The sequence below is a fragment of the Mesoplodon densirostris genome, chromosome 4, assembly GCF_025265405.1.
Source record: "Mesoplodon densirostris isolate mMesDen1 chromosome 4, mMesDen1 primary haplotype, whole genome shotgun sequence".
Classification (NCBI taxonomy): domain Eukaryota; kingdom Metazoa; phylum Chordata; class Mammalia; order Artiodactyla; family Ziphiidae; genus Mesoplodon; species Mesoplodon densirostris.
The window spans coordinates 29962998-29983294 of NC_082664.1; the positions used below are offsets into that span (position 1 = coordinate 29962998).

General features: G+C 41.2%; 1 protein-coding gene across 13 annotated transcripts in view; it reads left to right on the top strand.

Moving 5' to 3' along the window:
• Window positions 1–20297, top strand: part of ENTPD5 (ectonucleoside triphosphate diphosphohydrolase 5 (inactive)) — a 44113-nt gene that overhangs the window by 7237 nt on the left and 16579 nt on the right. For 10 of the 13 annotated variants that reach the window (XR_009531705.1, XR_009531704.1, XR_009531703.1 and 7 more), the window contains 11 exons: window positions 1711–1776; window positions 11396–11468; window positions 13073–13352; window positions 14380–14459; window positions 16584–16727; window positions 16930–17005; window positions 17300–17335; window positions 17680–17768; window positions 18076–18155; window positions 18861–18922; window positions 19887–19988. Coding sequence is in view for 10 of the 13 variants with exons in the window: in XM_060095862.1 (XP_059951845.1) it covers window positions 13136–13352; window positions 14380–14459; window positions 16584–16727; window positions 16930–17005; window positions 17300–17335; window positions 17680–17768; window positions 18076–18155; window positions 18861–18922; window positions 19887–19988 (886 nt within the window). In the remaining 3 variants the exon portion in view is untranslated. The remainder of the gene's footprint in view (window positions 1–1710; window positions 1777–11395; window positions 11469–13072; window positions 13353–14379; window positions 14460–16583; window positions 16728–16929; window positions 17006–17299; window positions 17336–17679; window positions 17769–18075; window positions 18156–18860; window positions 18923–19886; window positions 19989–20297) is intronic. The other 3 variants (XM_060095857.1, XM_060095855.1, XM_060095863.1) reach the window with 2 other exon arrangements.

Genomic DNA, 20297 nt, shown 5'->3' on the forward strand with positions numbered 1-20297 from the left:
ATCATCAATCCTTGATAAGAGATTGGGCATGAGAGGAGAATTCAAAGATGATGAAGATTTTGAGTTGTGAATTAGGAAGTTTGTGGTGCCATTAACAAAGACAGGAAATTAGAGAATCCATTTAACCCTCTCTGTATGGGGCGGGGGCATGGAGGAAGGGAGATGTTTGGAGATGCCAGTTTGAGGTGTCTCTTGTTTTGAGTTCAGTGTATTAGCATGTACACAATATGAGTGTTTTTAAAAGGAAGATTTAATAGAAATGTTGTCAAGATTGCATGCTTAGGGGTAGATACCACTCATTCCATCCTAGGATACCAAGGGGATACCTGGAGAAGCATTGAAGTTGTAAACAAAATGTAAGGCCTTTCTTGAAAATGTTTGCTTTGGAGGCCCTATAGTTAGAATTTATAACATTGTTCACATCCTCTCTTAAATGTATAATTTTCAGGTTTATGTTGCATTGGTAAGTTTAACTTTCTCTTTCTGGGAAAATAGAAGATACTATATAAACTCAGATGCTCAAAGACATTTTCTGCGTATCAGAGTTTAAGTCATAATTGGCTCATGAGGTAGTTCAGGGATGAACATTGTCATAACTGTTGCTCTGTTGAGAGAGTAGCCAAAGTTTTTCCTCTTATGATCTTATGTTTGCAGTGCTTGGTTCCCTCTGCTTTTAAAGAAAAAAAATTTTTAACTGTGGTAAAATATATATGACATAAAAATTGTCATTTTAACCATTCTAAGTATACAATTCAGTGGTATTAATTATATACTCAGTGTTGTACAACTATCACTACTATCTATTTGCAAAACTTTTTCATCACCCCAAACAAAAACTGTGGACCTGTTAAGCAATAACGTCCATTCTCCCCTCATCCCAACCCCTGGTAAACTCTAGTCTACTTTCTGTCTCTGTGAATTTGCTTATTCTAGATATTTCATGTAAGTGGACTCATATTTTGTGTGTGTGTCTTAGCGTAACATTTTCAAGGTTCATCAGTGTCGTAGCATGTATCAGAACTTCTTTTTTGTAGCTAAATAATATTCCATTGTATTTGTGTATACTATATTGTTCATCTATACATCTGTTGATGGAAACTTGGGCTTTTTCCACTTCTGACTGTTGTGAATAATGCTGCAGTGAACATTGGTATAGAAATATCTGAGTCCCTGTTTTTAATCTGGTGGATATGTACCTAGGACTGGGATTGGCTTAGTCCCTTTTAACCACATACTCATTATGTAGTAGTACCATTCTTGATCACATTGTGGAACACACAACTGGTATTTGAGTTCTTCACAGCCAAAAAAGGACCTCACAAAGTGCCTAAACTTATGTACTTTGTTTATGAATTAGCTCTTTAATCACTGCCCCCCAATACATGTGCACACATACATTTACACAGTAATGTACTCTAGCTTTCAGAGAGAGTGTGCCTTGCCTCCCCTTGTTATTGCTGATTTTGTAAACAAGTGATTTTATTAGAATGGCTGCAGTTGTAGTTTGAAAAGAAATTGTGAAAGAGGAGAAAGAGCCCAAGAGTGCTAGACTACAAGTCAGGAGATTAACTTGGTGATCTGCTTTCCAGAGCTTGAATAGATTGGAAAAAGAAATGCAAAAAGAGATAATTGAATCAAAAATAGGCATACTGACAAGAGAGAAAAAAAGAGAACTTTGGTCTTATGAGTATCCACGTCCATCTTCTATAGGTTGAAAAAGTGATACATTAGTTGAAGGAAACAAAGCGGAAAGCCTAGAAGGAAAAGAAGATATTGGTAAGTAACCTATATAAAGTAATACCCTACTTTTCCATAGGTCAGCTTTATGCTTTCTTATTCCTAGCTGAGAGCTCATAGTAAATGGAAAGGTATCAATGAGCTAGTAAAAGCTGTCACAGATTCCACAACTCTTATTTGTTGGAGAGGCCCTCATTTGTGTAAGTTGACATAAAAGTCTAATGATTATGGCTCTCTGGTTCATATCCCACAAAAGATTTTTTAAAATTAGATGATGGCAGCTGATTGAAGGAGTCAGGCACGTGACAACACTGATCAGCGATAATAGATAGTATGAAGTCAAGGAAAACTAGCTCAAAAAGCGTAGCAATCTGCGACTATTCGTTGGCAGAAGGGCAAACAGTCCTACAGACCGATAGTCCCTGAAGGCATCCGAAGTTTACAGAAAAATATAGCTGATGATCATAATCATAACCCTGAACCATAAATAAAGTATGTCACTTTAGAAACATTTTTACCAAACACTATTAAAATAAAAATGTTATGGTATTTAGAGAAGAAATATTGTAAAGACATATTTGAGGGACTTCCCTGGTGATACAGTGGGTAAGACTCAGTGCTCCCAATGCAGGGGGCCCAGGTTCGATCCCTGGTCGGGGAACTAGATCCCACATACACGCCGCAACTAAGAGTCTGCATGCCTCAACTAAAAGATCCCATGTGCAGCAATGAAGATCCTGCATGCCGCAACTAAGACCTGGTGCAGCCAAAATAAATAAATAAATAAATGTTTTTTTAAAAAGACACATTTGAGGAAATGTACTTATATGGCACCCCTATTCCTTGCTTTATACATGAGGTATCATTGTAATATTTGCCTTTCTCAAGTTTTTCATACTGATTCAACATGTTTGAAGGAGTAGCTGTTTTTCAATTGATAACAAGAAAGGGAAAATATGTTTTCACTTCTCTTCCCACAAACTCCAGTATAAACAGTGACACATGGCACTGATCCTTGCAATTCCTCTTCTGCACATAAGTGCCTCCCATGGTGGATATGGGTTTGGAGGCAGAGATAGTTTATCACCTTAGATTTTCATTATATTTGCTCACTGGGGCAATATTAATCCCCTCCTGATTAATAGTATCTTCTTACCTAAAGGACTTTCTACTTTTTTTTTTTTTTTTTTTTGCCGTACGCGGGCCTCTCACTGTTGTGGCCTCTCCCATTGTGGGGCACAGGCTCCGGACGCGCAGGCCCAGCAGCCATGGCCCACGGGCCCAGCCGCTCCGTGGCACATGGGATCCTCCCGGACCGGGGCACGAACTCACGTCCCCTGCATCGGCAGGCGGACCCTCAACCACTGCGCCACCAGGGAAGCCCAGGACCTTCTACTTGTAATGAATAGGGAAGAAAAGGCCTTGTGACTTGTGAGGAGAGTGAGGCAGCAGTAGCAACGGCTTCCCTACGTGGTGACGATTGTAGCTGAGTCAAGCCTGAAACAGTGAACAATGAAATCATGCACTGCCTGACCTCATTGCAGTACAAGACTCAGATGGTGCCTTGTACAGAGTGGGCCTTCTTGACACATGTCTAATGATGTTTTTCTTAAAGTGGAATAAAGTACTGAAAGAAGTAATCTATTTATATTTGTTGGTAACTACCAATTCCAATTCCTTTATTGAGAGAGTATTTGATCTTAGTGTTGAAGGGACCTTGAAAGAACTCTCATTCAACCAGCCTTCTGATTTGTGAATCCACTTGGACAGATCTGATCACAGATCCACTTGTGATCAGATTTGGGCTGAGCCCTTAGGGCAAGAATTCTCCTCTCCCCACCAACATGAGACAACTCATATTATTGGGAAATTCTTTTTCCTATTCTATCTCTCCCCTGTAGTTTCCATGCTCACAGGTCTTATTATAGCTCCTTGGCAACAATCTAATAAAAGTTGGTTTTTTTAATAAACCTTTTTTTATCTAGTTAATATTTGAAAAATGCTTGTTATAAAATTTTTCAGTGGTTTTCACATCTGTGCCAGTTGTCAGTCTTATCCCTTTCTACCAAATATCTCTTCAGTACCTAAGTATTAATTATTTTTATTTATTTATTTATTGGCTGCTTTGGGTCTTCATTGCCGTGCGTGGGCTTTCTCTAGTTGCGGCAAGCGGGGGCTACTCTTTGTTGCAGTGTGCAGGCTTCTCATTGCGGTGGCTTCTCTTCGTTGTGGAGCACAGGCTCTAGGCATGCGGGCTGCAGTAGTTGTGGCACGCAGGCTCAGTAGTTGTGGCTTGCAGGCTCTAGAGCGCAGGCTCAGTAGTTGTGGCACACAAACTTAGTTGCTCCGTGGCATGTGGGATCTTCCCGGACCAGGGCTCGAACCCGTGTCCCCTGCATTGGCAGGCAGATTCCTAAGTATTAATTATTAATACGACCATTGTATTAGAATTTTTCTTCTGTATGTAGCATGAAGAAAGTTGCTATTCTGTTAATAGATTTTCACTCTGTATCTTCCTTGATTTAGTATTTAATTTTTATTATTCAGTTATTAACTGATGTCTGTAATCTGTAATGACTCACTTCTTTTCTTCCTACTCTTTTCTAAAATTATCTGACTTTTATTTGAAGTATTTAAACTCATTTTCACTCTTAGAAACAAGCAGGACATTGTTTGAATTGTAGTTTTTCTGACTTTAATTCTTTTCCTTAAGTAAAATATTGGGACTCTAACAGAAAAAATGAATGGCTTCAAGTGGTGGGATATGATATTTTCAGAGCAGTTAAAAGTCTATGACATTTTTAATTTTTAAGAGTTAATATCATTGGAGGGACTTCCCTGGTGGCACAGTGGTTAAGAATCCGCCTGCCAATGCAAGGAACACGGGTTCGAGCCCTGGTCCGGGAAGATCCCACATGCCGCGGAGCAACTAACCCCATGTGCCACAACTACTGAGCCTGCGCTCTAGAACCCGTGAGCCACAACTACTGAAGCCTGCACGCCTAGAGCCTGTGCTTTGCAACAAAGAGAAGCCACTGTAATGAGAAACCTGTGCACCACAACGAAGAGTAGCCCTTGCTCACTGCAACTAGAGAAAGCCCGCACACAGCAACGAAGACCCAACACAGGCAAAAATAAAATATAAATAAATAAATAAATTTATAAAAAGTAGTTAATATCATTGGAATAATATATAGTTTCTAAAGCAAGAAGTATGTAAGTTGTGTTAATAGGAATATATATATAAACTAGAAAGAAAAAGCTGAATACAAAATACTATACAAATACTGGTTATAACTGGCAGTAGCCAGCCTCCAAGATGGCCCCATTGATCCTCACCTCCTAGTATTTGTGCCCTTGTGTAGTCCTCTTGCACATTTCATCAGCATTGGTCTGTATGACCAATGGAATATGGGGAAAATGATAGTGTATGACCTGAAGGGTCGTACAAAGCATTGCTGCTTCTGCATTGCTCTCTCTTGGATTGCCCACTCTGGAGGAAGCCAGCCAGCACATTGTGAAGACATTTAAGGCTCTATAGAGAGTCCATGTGGGAAGCAACTGAGACTTTTTTCCAACAACCAAGATCAGCTTGCCAACCATTGAGTGAACCATCTTGGAGATGGGTCCTCGGCCTTATCCAAGCCTTCAGATGACTGCAGCCCCAGCCTGCATCTTGACTACAGTATCATGAGAGACCCTGAGCCAGAACTGTCAAATTAAGCCACTCCCAAGTTCCTGAACTAGAAACTATGAGATAATAAATGTTTCTTGTCATTCTAAGCAACTAAGTTTGGGGGTTATTTGTTGTGCAGCAATAGATAATTAAGGTACAGGATCCTAAAATATTTATTGATTTGATATGTAGAAGAGAATTTGGACAATGTAAACAGTGTTTACTATCTTATAGATTTTTTTTGGAAAATCACTTTATCACAGTTTTAACAGTTGAATGTGTTTTGTTAGAGAGATTGAATTTAGCTATAGACCTAATAGATTCAGAAAAAGAAAATTATAGCTCCTCCTAAAACAAATTGAATAGGTATTCATTAATCATTCTCTCTTAAAAATTTAACTATTTATGAAAGTATTCTCCCTTTTTATGTCACTTTGCACTTTATTTCTATTGTCACTTCTCATTGAGCACCTTACTGGATGGATACTCTTCTAGGTGCTTGGGCTACATCAAAACAAAAAAGATTTCTCCTCTCAAGGAGTTTATATTCTATCAGAGAAAGGCAGATAGTAAACATAGTAAATAATCTCTCTAGTACGTTAGAATTGATAAGTGGTGTGGAGAAAAAACGTAGACCAGTGTAAGGGGGATTGAGAAAGCAGATGGAGGTAGGGGAGAGTGAGGGAGAGTGGTTAGAGTAGTAAAGATAGGCCCCTATACAGAAGCGGCATCTGAACAATGATTTGAAGGAGTTGCAGGAATTCATCAAGTGGATATATGGGAAAAGATTGTTCCAGATAGTGGGGCCAGCTAGAGCAAAGGCCATAAGGCAGGAGCCTGTGTGACGTTTCAGCACGGAGTGTGGGTGGGGTGAGTGAGGTGCAAACTGTTAGTAGATGAGGTCCGAGAGGTCATGGGGTGGGAGGCGGAGCAGGTGGACCCGTGAAGGCTATTGTTTGGCCCTTGCTGCCCTGAGGGAAATGGGAAGTCAGTGCTGGACTTTGCAGAAGAGAGACATGCTCTAACTTATAGTTTAAAGGATGACTTAGTTGCTTGTTAAAGATAGACTCTAGGGGAGTCAGGGTAAACGGAGAGATCTGTTAGGACAATATTAGAGTAAATCATATGACAGATGATGGCGGCTCCGGCCAAGGCAGTGGTGGTGGAAGTGGTCAGAAACGGTCAGATTCTGGAAATGTAATAAAGGTAGATAGACCAGCGGGAAACAGATCAAAAGCTCCTGGTCATGCACAGGAAAGAGATCAAGCTACTGTAAGACTTTCACATCTGATGCCAGTCTTTGACCATCTTTCTCTGCTCTGCACTGTCTTCCCCACCCCCATAGCTACCTTTCCCTAGTACCACACTGGCTGACCTTTCCTGTGACCTAGCAGTTAAAACTGTGCGCTCTGGAATTAGTCCATCTGGGTTTGATTTCTGGCTCTTTTCACTTATCTACTGTGTGGTCTTAAATTACTTAAGCCTCAGTTTTCTTATTTCTAGAATGGTGATGTTAATAATAGAACTACCTCACAGGGTGGTATTGTGAGATTAAATGAGATAATCCATGTAAAATACTTCACATAGTGCTTGGCAGATATTAAGATCTCAGTAAATAATAGCTGCTATTATTATTATTACCTCAGATTGTTTTCCTTTGGCCACAGTCTTTCCTCTGCATTAAATGCTAACCTTCTTATACCTCTTCCCCTCTAATCTTCTATTTTTTTGTTTTCATTGTTTCTCAAATCCATATGACAGAAAATTCTTGAGGAAATTTAAAAATGAAATAAGACTATCCATAATTTCCCTGCTATCTGTTTTCATCTTTTTATAGTCTCTCTGCTCTTTGTCCGCATGTCTCTATTATTTATGTAGGTACTTCTGCTCATTTTTCATAATCAGCTTAAATGTCATCTCAGTGCCTTTCCTAATCCTCTAGGTAGAGTTAGTCATCTGTGCTTTGGGCTCCTTTAGCATTTTTGTTATTAACTTTAAAAGATGTGGTTATTTGTATATGTATCTGTCACCTCTGCCTCACTCTGAGCATCTTGAATTTAAAAGTCTGTTTATTCACCTTTAATTGTCTGGCACCTAGTACTTCGTAGGCACCAGTAAACACTTGTAGAATTAGACAAGTGAGTGGAACCTACCAAGGCTCCCCACCCTAATCCTTCTTACATGTAACTGCCAGATTCATATTTGTGACACTCCCTTGCTCAAAATTTTCAATGGCTTCCCATCGCCTGCAAAGTGAAGTCTAAATTCCTTAGCTGAGTATTTGGTGTGTTGTACTATCTGACCTCAGTTTGCCTTTACAATTTTATTTTCTACTACAATTAGTCAAACTGCTCTGTTTACTATCCCTTGGGGTTCCCCCATCCCCTTTCTGCATCCGTGTCTTGATTCATATTATTTCTTTTTCCTGAAAAGCGCTCCTCTTCTGTCCCTAGTTCCCCTCTTCAGTACCCTCCTCAAATGCCACCGCTTTCACAAGGCCTTCTCTGATCATCCCAGCTGGAAGTAATCTCTCCCTGCTTTGAAATCTCAGAGCATGGAACTGTGGTACTTGTCACATTTTAACTTTACAAAGGTAATTAAATGGACATGTATTTTTTTTCCTGTTTACTGTAGTCTCTCTTTTGTTTAAATTAATTAATTTATTTTTGGCTGCATTGGGTCTTCGTTGCTGCACACAGGCTTTCTTTAGTTGTGACGAGCGGGGGCTACTCTTGGCTGTGGTGCGCAGGCTTCTCACTGTGGTGGCTTCTCTTGTTGCAGAGCACGGGCTCTAGGTGCACGGGCTTCAGTAGTTGTGGCTCGCGGGCTCTAGAGCGCAGGCTTAGTAGTTGTGGCATACGGGCTTAGTTGCTCCGCAGCATGTGGGATCTTCCTGGACCAGGGCTCGAACCCAGGTCCCCTGCATTGACAGGTGGATTCTTAACCACTGTGCCACCAGGGAAGCCCTACAGTAGTCTCTTAAAGGGCAGGTCTAAGATGATTCATCTTTGCCTGCTATACTTATAAGTAGCACTAGGCAACTGATGATTTCTGGAATGGCTAAATGAACGAATATGTGAATAAATAGACTTCCTAGAATAGCACTCCTATAGGCTGCTTTGGAGGGGAAATGGGAGTTGTGGATGTGATACATAGCCATAGTAAGACGCTGGGAAAGAGGGTGCTCCCTGCTCCAGTGCTCCTGTCTGCAGATACCATTAGCCCAATTGTACCAAGTTCATTTAGGACGTATTTCCTGATGTCTGACATGTTCCCCGCTCAGTACTTGGCTTTAGAAATAAAAAAGATATTATGTACCTTCACCTGTATACCCTTCAAGTAGCAAAGTGTTCCAGGGCTCTGGCCCTTGGTATCAGGTATGTAAGTCCTAAGTTACATCCTCAAATGAGGCATTGCTTACCGTGCTGAAATCTATCTCAGACTTACCTTATTAGACCCACCTTGGTTTTACTTTGCTTGGCTGACTTATGCTCTGGGTGTTTTGGCTAATCCATTCCCATGGTTCAGCTTACTGTTTAAAAATTTCATTCTAGTTACACTTTAAATTTGCTTTATGTTTAATTTTTAACTTTGTTAAAGCCAGCTATGCTGTGGAACTCAGAAGACTTGGCAGTGGGAGCTTTTACATTTCAGTGTTTTCAGATGTTTTGGTAGACCTTTCTAGGCACCTCTCTCATTCCATTATTTTACACTTTTGGGAAATACTGTCATTTTATTCAGATCAGTCAATATTGATATTTGCTTAAGGAGGGAATAGAAAGCCATAAATAACTGTCAGGTGTCACCATGGAACTGTATAAGGGAAACAAGTCCACTCATTTGGAAATCTGATTTGATGCCTCCAGAACAATGGTTTCTCATACCTGTCCTCTTTATTCTGGTACACCTCTACATTCCAGCCATACTGAGCTCTTAATATTTGAAGTTCTCAAGGTTCTCCTGTGTCACTTCCCCAGGGTAATTCCTGTCTGATTCAGGACTCAGGTTATGCCTCTCGTCCCTTAAAAAGCCTCCCACTCCCTTCCAGCTCTATCCTTCTCCTTCTGAGATGAGTTACTTGTCCCTTATGTCCATTGCTGTCATACCCTGTGCATAGTTCTGTCAGAGAACTTGCCCCAGTACATTATAGCTGTTGGTTTGTCTGTTTCTTCTGGGCCTATATTTGAATTCTCTTTTGTATCTAGAAGCTAGCACAGTGTCTGGTATATATTAGAAACTCAGTGATGCTTATTAATTAGACAACTCAATGCCAGCCTTCTAAGTTCATCTCAAGGATGGAAGCTATTGAGGAGTGCTGTTCACTTCTCTACTATTGGGCTAATGTTGTAAAAACATGAGTCAATATTCTTACATGGTTACATATTTTTAATTGTAAACATAGCATTATTAAATAATGTTGTAAAAACATTAATTATAATCTCCTGTGTAAAAACCACACAGAATTCAGTTCCTCAGCAACTTCAGCCCTATAGGCAGTAATTCTGCCAGTTGGCACTTAACTATTATAAAAGTAGATGAACCAGACAATCATGTATACTCAGAAAAAAGGTAGATAACGGAGGAATGAAGGATACAGAAGGGAGTGAGTTAGCAGAATGCCATGTGTTAGTTGCAAACTAGCACAAAGGTGAATGTGATTCACGAAGCTAGCTTGATTCAGAAAGGCTGAAATAGGAGCAAAGAGCAAAAGGCAACCAACAGTGAAATCAAGGATTCACAGAGATCGGGCAGGCACGAGCAGGTGAGCACACAGGTAGGGCCCGCATCCTGTGGGATTGTGGACTCAAGCTCTCGGTGACATGGAAGAAGGGAATCCAGAGTGTGATGCCTTGGGGAGGCTGAGGGGGAAGGACTGGTGTTTACTACAGAGACAGAGATGCACTGAAAAGACCTTAGAAGGAGATGGGCATAGTGACAAACCCTAGCTGGCACCAAAGTCTCAAAAGAATTGATGAGAGGGCTTTGTTGGGGGTGAATAAGGAGATAGCCAGAGAGATTGAGAAGACCAATTCTGAAAGGAGTGGATTTAAATATACTGATATATACTCTTCAGTGTATGTACATTATTTTGAGTAGCGTATAAAACTTTGTAAATAACACATTGGGAGAAACAATCCATCCCTTAAAGTTTGGAATCATGATCTTCCCATGGGTGGGTAGTTACTCTCCTTTTGGAAAGAAGTCAGCTATTCTTATTAAATGGATGAGATACAGTCCCTGAGTCACTGGATCACTGTTTATCCCTTCAGGGTATATATTCAACACCTACTATGTGCCAGTATTAAATTATGTAGTGTATTAGAAGGTGAGAAGTGCTGTGGAGAAAAATAAACAGGGAATGAAGGTAGAAGACGTACATGTGACCAGGTGGGTTGCAATGTTAAATAAAGTAGATAAGGAAGGACTCTCTGAGAAGGGGACATTTGAGCAAGCCTTGTAGGCTGTGTCATGTAAAATAGTGCACCATTATATGTGCTCTAAGTTGTAAGCCTTTCTAATACCATCCTTAAAGTAGCTAATCTTAAAGAAAAATGAGATTGGAAGTGGTGTTAGAAGGTAAGGGTTGAGAGCAGAAGGTGCGTTTTATGTGTTCATCCTTTGCTTTTCCTAAAATCTACTGTTTAGTTTACACTGAACACCTGGTATGACTGCAGTTTTCACTTCATGAAAACAGATACCTATTATGCATTTTTTTTTCTCCTTGAAATTTCTTTTGGAAGAAAACAAATGTTTGCTTAATGGAAACAGAAGCTGGAACAGTTTTTTTTCAGAAACCACAATAACAGAGAAAATATGAGTGAGCCCTGAAGAAGTTGCTGTGGAATCAGTCATAGTGATGGAAGCAGGCTGGTGACTGGAGAGCCCCTAAATACACTTCCTGAGAATGTGGAATATGGTTTGAACTTTGAACAAGGCAATGATCTGTTAATACTCAGAATCTGAAAGGTGGTTTTTTTTCAGTTCTTTAGATTGATCTACATGACCAGCCTAGTTGCTGGAAAAGAAGAATCCACCAAAGGGAGTGATTTAAGATGTGAGTATGAATCTGGCCAAGCAGCTGCCCTGTTGCAGTGGTTGATTTCCTGAGATGAGCTTCCTTTGTTTGAGATTCTAAGTTTTCCTTTCCTTAGCCAGTAGCTCTCATTCTTAACGACAGAAGTTGAGCCTTGAAGAGTGCTCAGACTGATAATTCTAACTCTGCCTTTGAGGTACTTCAGAACAACTCTAGTTATTTTAAATAGTTTTACATTCCAAATGCAGTTAACTTTAATTAGCTTTATTTTATATGATATGTCACCTGGGAAGGGAGGCATTTTGATAAAATGAACCCTGGGAGATCCACAAACCTGAGAATGATTAAGGATCCTCAATCTGTACTCCAGATATACCAAGTATTCTATTAGAGATTTGCGGACTGGGAATGGGGACTTTGGAATTAGATCTTGTTTAACTAGTAGCTATGACTCACACAAGGAGAAGTTCAGAGGTGAAAGATGGATCAGAAGACCCAAAACTGTTTTGAGCAAAGTACATAAAGGGCAATTAAGGAAGCCTTAAATCTTAGAGGATAGATAGGGCATTCTTCATTAATACCAGGAGAAGATACAGCCTATGCAGGAGACATTTTCCCATGTATCTTATTCTAGGTTTTCTGCATCATTTGTACCCAACCTACCATGATATACAAATCCAGAACAAACAGTGCTGAGCACTTATAAGTTTCTTGCCTTGCTAAGGACATGTTAAGAAATACAGGCAGTAACTTGCCATAACTCACCACTGACCTGCTTTATGACTTTCAACAAGTCATTGAGCCTTTCTGTCTTAATTTGCCCACCTGCTCTAAGTTCTTATGGAGATAACATGGCCTAACCTGTGAAGGATGTTTTAAAAACCATAATGGTCTAGTTAAGTGTTTTTGAATTAAGTTGATTTATTTCCTTAAAATGTGGTTGAATGTGCAAGCCACTGGCCATATCGTTGTCACAGGTGGCCTGATTTTTAAAGGCTGTGAACACCCCAATACTAGGGACTTTGTAACTTTTTTATAACTTTATAACTTTAATTCAGAAATTGAAGCTTCTGTTTATCAATCAAAAAGAAGAAAGAGGGAATTCCCTGGCAGTCCAGTGGTTAGGACTACACACTTCCACTGCAGGGGACACCAGTTTGATCCCTGGTCAGGGAACTAAGATCCTGCAAGCCATGCAGTACGGCCAAAAAAAAAAAAAAAAAAAAAAAAAGAAGAAGAAGAAGAAGAAAGAGACGGAAAGAGAGAGGAAGTGTTAGTATATGATCTAAAGACAAAATTGTCAAAATGGAAAGAAAAAAATTAGATTCAACATTAGGAGCAGGGTGGCAGAGAGAGCTTTTGAGTATGTGAGATCCACCCTACAATTAAAAGCAGAGCATGGGAAAATATATTTCAAATCCCAATGTCCTTTTGCAACCAGGTACCCTTCAGAAAAGGTGCTAAGAGCCTATGTCACCCTGGTCTAGCTTGTTGTGCTGGTTATTAGGAATAGAGAAGGAGCAGCTTAGGGAAAGGGGCGGGATTTCTGTAATGGGTGTTTCTTCTTTTACAAGTGTAAACAAAGAGGCCAGTTGGTCTAACCTTGCGTGTCTTTGTCCTATAAGCCACTGCAGGTGTGTTAGCAGCACTGCTTCTGTAACGGAAGACTCACTACATCTTGGAAGAGAATGGCCATTTCCCAGGGGGCAGCCTTTTTCATGCTGGTAGTGTCCTGTGTTTGCAGCACTGTCTTCCACAGAGACCAGCAGACTTGGTTTGAGGGTGTCTTCCTGTCTTCCATGTGTCCCATCAATGTCAGTGCCAGCACCTTGTATGGAATTATGTTTGATGCAGGGAGCACTGGAACTCGAATTCATGTTTACACCTTTGTGCAGAAATTACCAGGTACGTGCAACTGGTACCCTCACCAGAGTCAACAAATCCATACTTTAGCAACTCCTCTCAGAAATAAATGTGCTGAGAGTGTGTGATGTCAGTTACAGAATCTTACAGCGATTGAATGTCTTTCTTCAGAGAACACTTTGGGCTATAACTGAACACATATGGTTTAATTCAGTGTGAAATTAAAAGAGATCTGGACTGCCTGTAGTCTGAAACCCATGTGTCCAAGAAGTACAGCTGTAATGTGTCTTTCCTTTTCTCTAAAGGTGACTGTTACTCCAGGGTACAGAATATTGAGAGTGGTCTTGAGAGAAAGATCACTACCATCCTCGGAAAAGGGGATGAGGGGACCCTGAAGATTAACGTTTTCTAAATATTCAGTGTTCTATCCTCAAGTTACACACAGAGTCTAGGGAAAGGAGTAGAAGCTAGGTGTCCACCAGAGAAATGGCAGAGGGACCCTCAGTGATTACTTTTCATCCTCCATCCCCCTACCCAATACTCCTGCAAGCCATTTCTCACAGGTGGGATGACTTGGAATATCTGGGGGAAGTAGCAGGTTAATATGATACAGAGCCCAGAATCAGAAACAGCCTAACTTTTTTTTTTTTTAATTTATTTTTGGTTGCCTTGGGTCTTTGTTGCTGTGTGCGGGCTTTCTCTAGTTGCAGGGAGCTAGGGCTGCTCTTCGTTGTGGTGCATGGGCTTCTCATTGCGGTGGCTTCTTTTGTTGCAGAGCACGGGCTGTAGGTGCGCGGGCTTCAGTAGTTGTGGCACGCGGGCTTCAGTAGTTGTGGCTCACGGGCTCAGTAGTTGTGGCTCGCAGGCTGTAGAGCGCAGGCTCAGTAGATGTGGTGCACGGGCTTAGTTGCTCCGTGGCATGTGGGATCTTACTGGACCAGGGCTCAAATCTGTGTCCCCTGCATTGGCAGGTGGGTTCTTAACCACTGCGCCACCAGGGAAGTCCAGAGACAGCCTAACTTTTGATAATCAGCCATCTCTCTCCTCTTTTGCTCCATGGACAACATAGGACAGCTTCCAATTCTGGAAGGGGAAATTTTTGATTCTGTGAATCCAGGACTTTCTGCTTTTGTAGATCAACCTAAGCAGGTGAGTTTTTTACAATTAGATGTTTCAATTCTCAAATGCCTTGATAACTTTACCACACCGCTGCTGTTAAATATCTCATGCTGTTCACTACTGATATTGAGGTCATGTGTGAGATCAGTTTTCTGTCCTAGCTTATCTCCTGAATAACAGTAATTGTACACCCCAGGCTCACCAGGGCCTAGGTGGAAGGAGGTGTGAAAATAGATTGTGGCCATGCAGGGATAACACGGTCTTTCAAGAACTACCAAATGTAAAATAGATAGCTAGTGGGAAGCTATCTACTGTGACCACCTAGAGGCGGGGGATAGGGAGGGTGGGAGGGAGACACAAGAGGGAGGGGATATGGGGATATATGTATATGTATAGCTGATTCACTTTGTTATGAAGCAGAAACTAACACACCATTGTAAAGCAATTATACTCCAATAAAGATGTTTAAAAAAGAAAAAAGAAAAAGAAACTGCGCTCTTTGTATTTACTGTTTAAGATTTTGATTTGAAGCCATCAACTGCATCAATTAATGTAGATGCAGAAAATGGTTGTGAAGTTCTATAAGGTAGGAGGTATACACATGGCAATTAAGGGAATATAGATCCAGTGAACTCCACTTCAGAGTGCCCTTATACAGCACAGAACCACGCTTATATTCTAGAAATTGGGCAAAACCCACGACAACAAAAATTTTCAGTAATAGAAGATGAATGTAGAGTTCTGTCATAACTGTATTTCACATTTGAGCTCTCACAACATACAGCACCCCATGTCAGAGGCCACAATGATATAAAATAGAATAAGGCAGAATGTTGAACTTTGGTAGCATATATAAAGGTGTTGTTCAGTGTCACAAGTGTAATCATTAACCAAAGGAACACCTGATGTTAAAAATGGCTTGAACTTGAAGAACCGAGAGGATGTTTATTTTCTTAGCTTGCTGTTATGAAATGGCAAATGTGCTAGAAAATTAGGAGCTGTTGAAAGCAACCACATTATTAGAAACTGATTTGACATTTGGAGAGTAAAACTGTGTTGTGGTTGCTAATAATTATAATGATTAAGAGGCAGCGTGTTGTCAGAACAGATGTTTACTCAGATAAACAATGGCTTTAAAATAACGGTTTTTAACATACCATAATTTGAACATCTGCTGTGTGCCATGCAGGTAGGTGCTGGTAATGCAAAAATGAACCTGATGTGTTCTGTCCTTGTAGAAGTCATAAAAGAGGTAGCATAATAACAGCTGCAGCTGGCATTTTTGTGGCAGCTCCACACAGTCTGCTGCATCTAACGCATGCAACAGTTTTGTATGATGGTATCTCCATCTCACAGCGGAGGAGACCAAGCCCCAGGAGCGCCAAGTGACCTATGTTAGCCCACAGGGCTAGCGAGCAAGTCTTCTAACTCCAGGCCTTGTTTCCTTCACCATACCAACTTTCTGGCCTGAAGCTAATTTTTAAAAAAATATGTTGTTATTAGTGAATGAATATGAAATTCTTTAATATTAGATACCATTTTTCTTTGCTTTGCTTTTTTTTTGGCTGCGCCATGCTGCTTATGAGATCTCAGTTCCTCAACAGGGGATTGAAACTGGGCCACAGCAGTGAGAGCACCGAACCCTAACCACTAGACCACCAGGGAACTCCCCCCGTGAAGCTAATTTTTATTTGAGATAAAATAACAATTAAAATGACCACACTGTAAAAGAATCTTTTTTTTTTTTTTTTTTTTTTTTTTTTTGCGGTACACGGGCCTCTCACTGTTGTGGCCTCTCCCATTGTGGAGCACAGGCTCCGGACACGCAGGCTCAGCGGCCATGGCTCATGGGCCCAGCCACTCCGTGACATGTGGGATCTTCCCGGACCGGGGCACGAACCCGTGTCCCCTGCATCGGCAAGCGGACTCTCAAGCACTGCGCCCAAGAATCATTTTTATTATAACTGAATCAGAATGAAATGGCTTCTCCTTCTTCAAAGAAGCCCGCTTCTTTAGGTCTCTGCTCTGTGGAGCAGAGAAGGGTCGGAGCCCTCTGCCACCTCACTCCTGGTACTCTGCCAGAGCATGCTGAGGGAATGGACAAGCTCCACTAAATGAACTGTTCACTGGATACGTGAATCATCTCTTTTGAAGGGTGCTGAGACTGTTCAAGAACTGTTAGAGGTGGCCAAAGACTCAATCCCTCGAAGTCACTGGAAGAGAACGCCAGTGGTCCTGAGGGCAACAGCGGGACTGCGCTTACTGCCAGAAAAGAAAGCCCAGGCTCTGCTCTTTGAGGTAGTTTTTGTTTTTTACAAGAAACCAGTAATTTCTTGCCTAATTCCTTCTCTAGTTTCTTAAGGAAAAGGAGTGAGTTCTGCTAAAATTTTATCTAGGGAAAATGAAGAGTGTAGTTTTCTAAGCATTATAGGATACAGTCAAAATGCAGAAATCTATTCTATTGTCTTAGGGAGTCCAGATTTCTTTCTTTTTTTGCTAGGTAAAAGAGATCTTCAGGAAGTCACCTTTCCTGGTACCAGATGACAGTGTTAGCATCATGGATGGATCCTATGAAGGTGAGAGAGGTGTTGATGTATGTTCTAGGAGGAGAGGGCCAGGGTTAACAAAAGATCTGATTAAAGGAACTGGGAACAGGGATGGGGGTGCTGAAGAAAAAGGAACTAAGTAAGGAGAATAAATAAGGAGAACAAATAAGCAAGGAGGAAGGGGATAGCAGGAAATGGAAAGATGGGGAGAGGGAAATGTATGCTTTAGACATGAAATTTAGAGAGAAAAAGAGTAAAGGTGGGGCTAGGGAACGGGGGTAAAAAATGCTCTGGATATAATCTTTGTCTTCTCTCCTTTTTTAGGCATATTAGCTTGGGTTACTGTGAATTTTCTGACAGGTAATATATTCTCAAGTTTATATCTAAGACCTTAACTGGGTTTCACACATGGTCAGGGAGCAGAAACACCTTTTTTTTTTTTGTATTGTTCTTTCTTTTGTTTAATAAAAAGGAGGGTGGGGAGGAAAGACAGGAAGTTAGTGTCTGTTACCTGCCTTCAAGGCCTCAGCTGCAGCAAGAGTCCTTCTAGGTTAGCGTTTGTTGGCAGCCTTTGGGGCTGGGGAGCAGTGGAGTATTTACAGAATTCCTCCAATATATGACAAGAGCAGGAGAGAAATTGCAGACAGAGGAGTGTTGGGCTGTCCAGGAAACAGAAGATGTTCAGAGCTGGCTCTCATTCACAGGTCAGCTGCATGGCCACAGCCAGGAGACTGTGGGGACTCTGGACCTGGGGGGTGCCTCCACCCAAATCACGTTCCTGCCGCAGTTTGAGGTGAGTCAGATACATATGAAGATATGGTTACCAGCCCACTTGACAGGCATATCGTGGTGCTAAGAAAGTGGTGCCCCATTTCAGACAGCAGCTCCACCACGAACAGGCTGAGTCAAGTCAATTAATGACTGACCGAACTTCCCCTCACTGTTCAGAGTCCCTTTGATTCCTCAAGCCTTGTGAGATTAGTTGTTTAATCTTCTCCTTCATCTCTTATTTTTTGGGGGGGAGGGATAGGGATGGTGGTGATAACATCTTCAGGTAATTGGGGATCCTGAATAGTCTTTTTGCTTTTTCTGTTTTGCAGAAAACCCTGGAACAAACCCCTAGAGGCTACCTCACTTCCTTTGAGATGTTTAACAGCACTTATAAGCTCTATACACATAGGTGAAGAGGGGAACATGGAGGAATAATAATATTTCACATTGTATGATTCTCCTAACTTTTCAAAACATTTTCACATCTATTATTGCATCTGACCAGCCTTACAAAGTCTTTGCCAGTCCCTGAAGGCCTGTTAACTGAAACCTAAGCTACTTACCAAAGCCCAAGGGACCCAAGAGTTTTCTCCATTCTTGTCCTCAAAAACATATACTAGTAATAAAGTAAAAAGTAATGTAAGATTTTTAAAAATAATGTAAAAGAGTAAAAGATAAGTAATATAAGAGTAAAAGTAATATGAGTCAAGTTTTCTCCAGAGAGAGGATACTCAGAGAAGGTTCAGCCAAAGCTCTGTGTCAGCTCCTTTTAAGCTGACCTTCAGATGTTCAAAATCCAGCCTAGAATTTGATCACAGTTGGGCTGGGAGCTAAGATAATGAGATTTCTTCTGGGGATGGTTCCCAGTGTGGGACCCTAGGAAGTGTCACTGCCCCTGGCCTTTAAAGCATAGCTGTGGGAAGTTCTTACTGCATGGCCTTGATCTGAACTGTGCAAGAATTACTGCTTGTTGTCCACACGAGATGAATAGAGCACAGAGAACAAGGTTTTCTTCCCTCCAGAGTGAGACAGAGAAACCATGTTACTTTTGCAAGAGAGCTTTAGGCTAGAGAATTCAGGATCACATGAAATTAGTCAATCCTGTATTTTACAGTTACTTGGGATTTGGATTGAAAGCTGCAAGACTAACAACTCTGGGAGCCCTGGAGACAGAAGGTTCGTCTGGGTGTGCTGGTTGGGGTAGGGTGAGAGTGACACCAGTACTCAGCTTGCCTTTTCCCTACCTTGGCAGTGATTCTATGGCAGAAAGGGTGATGCTGAAGTAAGAGGCCTGTGTTGTATAATAGACATCATAATGGCAAATTCCTTTTCTACTTTATGAGGTCAGATATTTTGGTATATATATTATTAGCCATTTCCAGCATGAAGTCTCTTGGTATGGGGGGAACGGTCTGTGGGGCACACCGTTAAACTTGGTTAAACTTGGCAGGAGCTTGCTCAAGCCCTTAGTTTTACATTTTACATGGGAGGTGCAGGTAGCAGCAGTCCACTTACAAGGTGGAATAACTGAACAACTCCATTCCTTTCTTCCTAGGCAGTAGAGGAGTAAAGAGCTCAGCTTTTGGGGTCAGGCAGAACTAGGGTCAGTCCCAGTCTTGTAATTTGGGGCCAGTTAGCTAAACTTTTTGTGCCCGTTTCCTCACCTTAAAAGAGATTTTGCATTTATTTTAATTTTTATGGTGTGTGGTTCACAGTAAGCTATTATTGTGATGAGTATATAGCATTTCAGAGTTTACATTTTCAAGTGTATTTTATTTAAGCCTCACAACAATCAATGAGAAAAGTAGAACAGTATTTTTTCCCTTTTTTAGAAAGGAGGGAACTTATTCCACTGTAGGTTTTACATTTGAGATGTGATGAAAGCCATCAACCCCTCTGCCAAATGGACATAAGCATGAAAGTTTGCCTGTAGTTTCAGGGGGTTCACCAACCCCACAAAGCCCATCTATGAACCCTGAGTTAAGAATTCCCATCGTAGTATGCAGTCGTGGAACTAATTTCGTATGATTTTAAGGCCCAGACACCTTGATTATTCCTTTCAACCTTACTGACTTCTTGCTTTCCTTCCTCTCTCTTTCTCTCTCACACCCTTGCCTCTTTGTGGTCTGGTTTCTTTCAGGAATTGATGGACACACTTTCCGAAGTGCCTGTCTACCAAGATGGTTGGAAGCAGAGTGGATCTTTGCAGGTGTGAAATACCAGTATGGTGGCAACCAAGAAGGCAGGTGATATTTTTTCACTGGTTGAAATTACTTTTGCAGTAGAAGTCTGGAAAAGTCCCATGGGAAACTTTTTCCAGAGCTAGGAGAAGCTTGTCTTTTGCAGGAACTAGTTCCAAATAGATGCTGGTGTGCCTCCAAGGAGTAGTGTGAAGTGACCGTGAACAAGGCAGCTGTCACTCTGTGTTCAGCTCTTTCCCTGCCCAAGTGTTGTGGATCCATTAGAAACCTCTTCTTACCCTGGGTCTAATGTATTGAGGGTCTCTGCCCTCAGCAGGGTGAAGCTGTTTCAGATCCAATTAATGTTTAGC